Source organism: Chrysochloris asiatica, unplaced genomic scaffold (genome assembly GCF_000296735.1).
Source record: "Chrysochloris asiatica unplaced genomic scaffold, ChrAsi1.0 scaffold00392, whole genome shotgun sequence".
In the NCBI taxonomy this organism is placed as follows: domain Eukaryota; kingdom Metazoa; phylum Chordata; class Mammalia; order Afrosoricida; family Chrysochloridae; genus Chrysochloris; species Chrysochloris asiatica.
In genome coordinates, this window is record NW_006408910.1 from 543892 (window position 1) to 551382 (window position 7491).

General features: G+C 48.7%; 1 protein-coding gene across 12 annotated transcripts in view; it reads left to right on the forward strand.

The window, feature by feature from the left end:
• BIN1 (bridging integrator 1) overlaps window positions 1–7491 on the forward strand; it is a 130117-nt gene that overhangs the window by 102766 nt on the left and 19860 nt on the right. For 8 of the 12 annotated variants that reach the window (XM_006876576.1, XM_006876578.1, XM_006876571.1 and 5 more), the window contains exons 3-6: window positions 4058–4112; window positions 4323–4417; window positions 4801–4896; window positions 5387–5494. In XM_006876576.1, coding sequence (XP_006876638.1) covers window positions 4058–4112; window positions 4323–4417; window positions 4801–4896; window positions 5387–5494 — 354 coding nt within the window. Of the gene's footprint in view, window positions 1–4057; window positions 4113–4322; window positions 4418–4800; window positions 4897–5386; window positions 5495–6142; window positions 6236–7491 lie in introns of all 12 variants that reach the window. The other 4 variants (XM_006876574.1, XM_006876567.1, XM_006876568.1 and 1 more) reach the window with 1 other exon arrangement.

A 7491-nucleotide genomic window follows, 5' to 3' on the forward strand; every position in this document is an offset into this window, starting at 1 on the left:
TATTGTCCTTTGGCTGAAAGCTGCTCTGAGGACCTTTTAGGGTATTGGCATTACTTGTGTACCCACATTGGACCAGGAACTACTGTACATTTCACAGACATGATCCTTGTAGTACTTGAGGTGGGTGCTGATATGATATTCCTTTTACAGACTAGAAACTTGTGACTCAGAGAGGTTAAATAACTCTTCGAAGACCACATAGCTGGTTTGGGGGGTTGGGATTTAAATCCAGATCTGTCCTTTCTCAAGTTCCCTCTCTGGAACTTTTCCCCCAGTCCTGAGGGCTGGAGAGAGACCTAACCCTCCAGATATCAGGGTGCTAGACCTTGTGGTAGTGAGGTAACCTCACCAGAGTAGCTGGCTGTTTGATATGAGGCTTCCTGTGGCCTGAACCAAGAGCAGTGGCTCTTTCCTGCTTGTCCCTCAGCCTTATCCACTGAATCTTTGCCTCTTGCTTCTCTGTGGCTCTGGAAGGGAGTCATCACTGATTATCCTTCGTCAGAGGAGTCTAGGCAAAAAATAACCAATGCTGCTGGTTTCCAGGTGTCTCTGACTAACTGTGGACACAGAGTTGGCTCTTGAACTGGGACTATGCCTCCAGATTAGATTGACTGGTTGACTTTTCATGAGCCAAGGATGGTAGTGAAGGTATATGGCTCTGAGGTCTCACTTGAGGCTTTAGGATACTCCTCCCCTAAGGTGCCCCTCCTGTGGGTAACTCTGGTTGTGATGGTGTGTGGAAATGACTGGGGCCTGGGGTATTTGTTGGGATTGGGAAATGTGTGAGTGTCTTGATCTTGATAGAGTCAATTCAGGAAGCTTTAGTGGGCATGGCTTCAGCCAGCCTGCAAAAAACCTGGAAAAGGCACACTGGTTTGGCATGGGACATGGGATGCTTTGGAAGCTAATCTTCCTCCTGCATCCATACCTTTGAACACTGAGAATGGTGGGCCCTGCACTAGTCAGGGGCAGGAATTTCATCTCCAAGGATTGGATCTCTCACCTCTTCCCATGGGGCTGGTCCTAGGAGTTGGTATAGGTACAACCTTCTGTTGCTAGTCTTCACAGAGCCCAGTTACCTAGCCACAGCCCTTTCTGGGCTCACTCAACACTGATCACAGGTAGCACTTGCCCTCTATCTTGTGCTGAGAAAACCTGGGTAGCTAGCCTGCTTGCATCCTTGGAGGCTCCTGACACAGCTCAGGCTCTCTTGGTGTAGTACTCTAGTGCCCTCCCAAACTGGCCAAACCCTTTCCTCTGGAGGCTGCTGAGGCTTTAGCTACCCCAGGCTCATTATAGCTGCTTGTCTGTCCCTGGGTCAAGGCAAGTCTCCTTCCCTTCTTGTCCCCAGGCTTCCCCCAAAGTGGTGGTGGTGGTGGTTATATGCTGTGGAGACAGTTCCGACTCATAGTGACCCTGTATAGGGTTTCCAAGGCTATAAATCTTTACGGGAGCAGAAAGCCTCATCTTTCTCCCATGGAACAGCTAGTAGTTTCGAAATGCTGACCTTAAGGTTCACAGCCCAATTTGTAACCACTACACTACCAGAGCTCCTCACCCAAAGTAGTATTTGCTAAAAATGGGTGCCAGTGGGTATTAGGTAGACATGTCATGACATTGATTGCAGAGGGGCAGAAGTCAGAGTTGAAGCCAGAATATTGTCCATGTAGGAGGAGACCTGCTGGTAACAACCTGCTGGGGTCCTGGTTCTCTAGGTCTGAGGCTGATGCTAAGGAGGGAAATGGACAGGGCCTTTTGCAGGTAGCACAGTTAGAGCAGGGTGCTGGCTGAGTCCATTCCCATTGTGGTGGATGTATTAGGTATTGGTCCTGGGCTGGTCTTGATCTACGAATTCCTCAGTGCCAGAGCTGGGAGAGCTGGCCAAACTGGGCAATGGCTTTGGAATCTTATCCTGCTCCCAGTTGGTTCTCCAAGGAGCATGATTAGAACCCTGTGGAACTTCCCGAGTTATTTCTCAGACTTCACACACCTAACCATCTAGAGGCAGCTGGATAGGGTAAGGAATAGTACTGGCAGGGAGGGCTGAGCTTGAATGTGGCAGGGAGTCAGGGCTCTTGCTTGGCCCTGTACATCTGTGCCTTTGGGCTTGCTTACAGCACAGCCTTGTCTGGGAGGCACAAGAAGCCTTGGTACGGCCTGAGACCACGTGAATGTGGCCACGCACACCATGGGATCCCTCATTGGGGTGTAGCGCAATAATGATATGGAGTGGAGGTGGGGGAGGGAAAGGAGATGGAGAATGCCTGCCTGGCTGAGATGATGAAGCTGGGTATAGCAGATTCCATAACATCAGATGAATGCAGTAACATCACATCAGGGATTCTTTAATCTTCACCTCAACCATCAAAACTTTTAATTGTCCTGTGGCTATGTCAAGAGTGGGATATACTTTTCTCATTCCCTCTCCCTGCAAGTTCTACACTAGCTTTCCTGATGGGTTTTCTGAGACGTCTGAATTTTGTGGGTTGTTCTTTTATTTCTTCCTTGTATCTTTTTATTTTTTAGAGTTTTTGGTGAAAATATACACAGCCAGATATATGTGAATTTAACAATTTCTACATACACATTTCAGTGACATTGATTACATTCTTTAATTTGTGCAAGCTTTCTCACTATACTTTTCCCAATCATTTTACCATTGTTAACGTACCTTAATGCCCCTGAGCAAAGGCTCTTTCTCCCTTTCCTCACCCCAACTCCTGGTAACTACTGAAAATCTTTGGTTTCTATATTTGCTTATTTCATATAAGTGAGATTGCATAGTATTTGTCCTTTTTTGACTGACTTATTTTATTCAGCATGGTATTTTCAAAGTTCATCCATGTTGTGGCATATTTCAGGTTTCATTTTTCTTTATGGCAGAGTGATATTCTATTGTTAAGTATGTTCATTATTTTGCTTCTCCACTCATTTGTTGATGGACATTTATATTGTTTCTACCTTTTGGCTATTGTGACAAGTGTTGCAATGAATATTAGTGTGCAGGTCTTTATTTGTGTTCCTGCTTTCACTTCAGGGTGTATACCTAAGGTTGGAATTGCTGTGGCATGTCATTTCTGTATTCAACTTTTGAAAAACTGCAAAGGTGTCTTCAACTGTGAATTTACATTGATATAAGCAGTGGATGAGGGTTTCAATTTCTCCACAGCCTCTCCAACACCTTGTTTTCCCTTTTTTTATCAACACCATTCTAGTGGGAGTGAGCGGTATCTCATTTTTGCTTAGATCAACAGACCTCAGACTTGGATGTTCATAAGAATTATGTATGCCCATGGTTGTATAAGGAGCTCTGGTAGCATAGCGATTATTAATCGGACTGCGAACCTTAAGGTCAGCAGTTCGAAACTACCAGCTATACCACGGGAGAAAGATGAGGCTTTCTGCTCCCATAAAGATTTACAGCCTTGGAAACCCTGTACAGGGTCGCTATGAGTCGGAATTGACTCCACGGCACATAACAACAACAACATGGTTGTATACTTCACTCTGTATGAGATTTAAGGGATTTCTATTAGGGAGACTTAAGGAATTTCTGTTAGAGGGGGTTCTCCACACCCTCTTCTTATCTTTTTTTAAAAAATGTTATTAAGCAACTTCTTTATGTGTCGACATTAAATTCTCCCACACAACCTCTCTGCTGCAACGTGGAAGCATCCAGTCTGGATCAGCAGGAAGGTAACATCTTCTTGCAGAACCACAATGAATGAGTAAACTCAGGAGCAAGGTTCCCTGGGCAGAGATGATGGTACTTGTCTGCTGAACTCTGCTCTTTGTCAAGAGCAGAGTTGGACTAATGTTTGATGACAAGTGAGCTGCATCCTTTAGGTACCAGTGCTAAGTTCAACCTGGTACTTTCACACAGCTCATATTTCTGATCCCCCCGTGATCTTATGAGTGTGCCTTGAGGATACCCAACTAACAGAATTCTTGGAGGAGCAGCCTAGGCATGTATCTAAGGGAGTAGCAGGAAAGACAGGGTTTGGACTGGAGTAGTGAGCACTCCAACCTGACTGTGTCCTCTTCTTTATTTTTGCAGACTGAGGGCACTCGACTACAGAAGGATCTCCGTACCTACCTGGCCTCCGTCAAAGGTAAGGGACAGATGGGGCTTTGGAGCAGACCTGAGGGTCCTACCCATCTCAGACCTGAAGGCTGCAAGGCTGAAAAGACACAGTAGAGTCAGGTCTGTACTGGACAGACAAGGGTTGCAAACCTCTCAGGCCTCTGAGGGTAGGGTGGGTGGAGGCTCTGTATTCTGGTCCCCTACAGCTGTGACTGCATTGTGGCCTCTTTGCCCACAGCCATGCATGAGGCCTCTAAGAAGCTGAACGAGTGTCTGCAGGAGGTGTACGAGCCCGACTGGCCTGGTAGGGATGAGGCAAATAAGATCGCTGAGGTGAGTGTGAACAACAGCCCCTGCCCCATCTCAGAATTCTTTCTAGCATTTTCTCTCCCTGCTGCCAACTTTGCAAATCACTGAAGACCTTGACACTCATCTGGGTTGTTGTGAGAATTAATTGGAGGATGTAGCATGCTATGATAATCCGTTGTCTATATGTTGTGTCTCGTGACTTGAAAGTCCATCAGACCTGGGCTTATCTGATGCTCATAGTCACCTGTGGGAGCTCCTGAGACAAGAATTGTTACCCTATTTTATAGAGGAGGAAACAAGCTCTGAGAAGCTACAATTATAAAATGATGGCTGGGGCTGACCGCATGTCTTAATTCCTCTGCTTCTAGGCCCTAGGGGGCCATGCTCACTGCTCTTGGCTCTTTCAGAATAATGACCTTCTCTGGATGGATTACCACCAGAAGCTGGTGGACCAGGCACTGCTGACTATGGACACTTACTTGGGCCAGTTCCCTGACATCAAGGTGAGAGGCCCCTTTTTGCAGCCACTCTGTTTCTGTCCCGCAGCTGGTATTAAGGGAGCTGGAGAGGGAGAGAAGGACTGAGGGATGCAGCTCAAGAGTGGGCCAGGAACTAAGGCAGGTACCTCTTCTGGGCTGCATTTCATTGCTCCTAGAGACCATCTCTCCTATCTCTGATTCCTCAGACCTGGGCCTTCCTGCACTGGGAGTTTCAGGTCTATTTTCTTTGGGTCTCAGACCTGTGGGAGGAGACCCCCATGGTGTGTGTGTGTGTGTGTGTGTGCAGTGTATGTGTGCATATGGTGTTGTTGCGGAATGACTGATTATGTGATGTGTGTCTGGGCTTGTACTGCACACATGTCAAAAGGGGTTTTCAAGCCACTGGGCCCTACTGCTCTGGGCTCCCTGGTTTCACCCAGTTTCTCTGGGCCTAGTCTGGGCTCAGCATGGGTGCCAGTACTTGTTCAGCCTCCCACTCTGTCTGTACCCCCAGTCACGCATTGCTAAGAGGGGGCGGAAGCTAGTGGACTACGACAGTGCCCGGCACCATTTTGAGTCCCTTCAAACTGCTAAAAAGAAGGATGAAGCCAAAATTGCCAAGGTAAGGTGGAGGGCCAGACAGGGACAGAGTGGAATCCTGGGAGTAGGGTTGAGGGCGGGTTGTCCAATTTCCCTTTCCATGCTCCACTCACCTGCTCCATTTGTACATCTGATTCTCCTGCTCTCTGGGCCGTTAGCCTGCAGGAATCATCAGTCCCATTGACAGAGATGGGGTTACTAATCTAAGGTCACCTAGCCTTGGAGGTGCCAATGTAAACATGGGAAGCTGGGGTGGTGCTGGCGTCTCCAGCCTCTCTGTCCCCTCTACTCACTCTGAGGCCACTTTCCAGAATGAGCACAGGCCTGGGTTGGGTCTCTCCCTGGTATGGTCTGAGTGGAATTCTGTCATGGGTATCAGCTGGAACTACCCCAGCTCACCCTGGGGCTGGACCATGCTTGCTAAGCTCCTGTCCCCTGCTAATGGTTCTCACATTTTGCCTTTGTAGTTGAAGTTCACCATGCCTTCTTCTCACTACCCCCTGTGGGTGTCCATTAATTCTCTCAACTTCCTTGACCACTTCACAGGGAGGTGTCTTGCTTGTCTGTCAATGCATTAGGATGTTTGGACTTCATGTTTAATATCTGTGTCTGTTTCTCTCTCCCCATCTCCCTCCTGTCTCTACCTTCCTTTGCCTTGACCTCCTCTCAGCCTGTTTCGCTGCTTGAGAAAGCTGCCCCCCAGTGGTGCCAAGGCAAACTGCAGGCTCATCTCGTAGCTCAAACTAACCTGCTCCGAAATCAGGTGACACTAGCTTCTAACCTTGCATGTGCTGACATCTTTTGGTCTGATGCCCTGTCCTCTGTACCGGGTGTGTTCTTCCCACTTGCCCTGCCCTGGTCTGGAGGTAGGGCCAGTTCCTTCCCTGGGCTGGGTTTCTGGGCTTGATCTGAGCCTCGGCCCGGGGGGCTTGTAGTAGCCTCTGCCTGAAGGCAGATGTTTAAGACAGCTAGAGGCACTCAGCTTCTATCCTCATAGGAACTCCAGGATTTCTACAGGAGATATGAGACATGCTGCCCCAGGGAGGCCAACTCTTTTGCCCAGAGTCACAGAACTGGTTAGTGGCAGGGCTGGGGCTCATCTTACTCAAGCCCATAGGGTCATTATCCTAGCTCCTGAACCCTCTACAATCAGCCAGACTCTCAGGGACCTGGAATCTGTAGGCCCCAGTATGCCCTTGTAGCAGAGGTGCATGTCAGGGAGGGCTTTAGTCTGGCTGGAATGCTGACACCTGTGGAAGAGACTACCCCAGGAGTTTTTGGAAGGCACATTCTCTGTGGCACACTAGTCTGGGTTGGCTTCCCGGAGGAGGTGCTTTGCCCAAAATCCCAGGTGATGCTACCACTCTGGCTATTCTGGACTCTTCTCAGGCCCCTCCCTGCCCTTGAAGCAAGTCAGGCCTTGGGCCAGCGTCGTGTGGCAGCACTGCTGGGCAAAAGCCCCTGGGAGCAGTGGGACTGATGTATTTATCTCTGATTACACTGCTCAGCTTTCAGGTCAGCAAAGACACAGTCTGACTGACTTGAGTACCCTTCCTATCTCAGGTGAGGAGGGACTGCCAGCCAAGGAGGTTGGGTCGCTTTGGGCAATTGCCCCTCTTTTCTTGGCTGCCTCTCAATTGAATCATCTTTAACTTGCACAAATTGAGAGCAGAGAGCTCTGGGCTCGGTATAGGCTCACAGCCAAAATGTCTTACCTGACTAGCTGCCTGATTTCTCTTAGGCCAAAATTGTGGGTTGACTTTGGAGGCACCGAGCTGTTAACAGCTTCACCCTGAGGTCAGGGTAGTCTTTGGTCTTCAGGGCCTGGGGGAATTGACCTGGAGGGGTGGGGGAAAGCAATCTTTGATAGGCCCAATTCCTCCTCTGCCTCAGAAGATGAAGGAAGAGTGAAGAGCTGGAGTGGATATATCCTGGCTCCAGAGGTTTTACTTCTAGCTGAAGAGGGTATGGGGCTACTAAGCCCATGGCAGGGTTTTTGCAGGATTTGAAGCCAGTTGA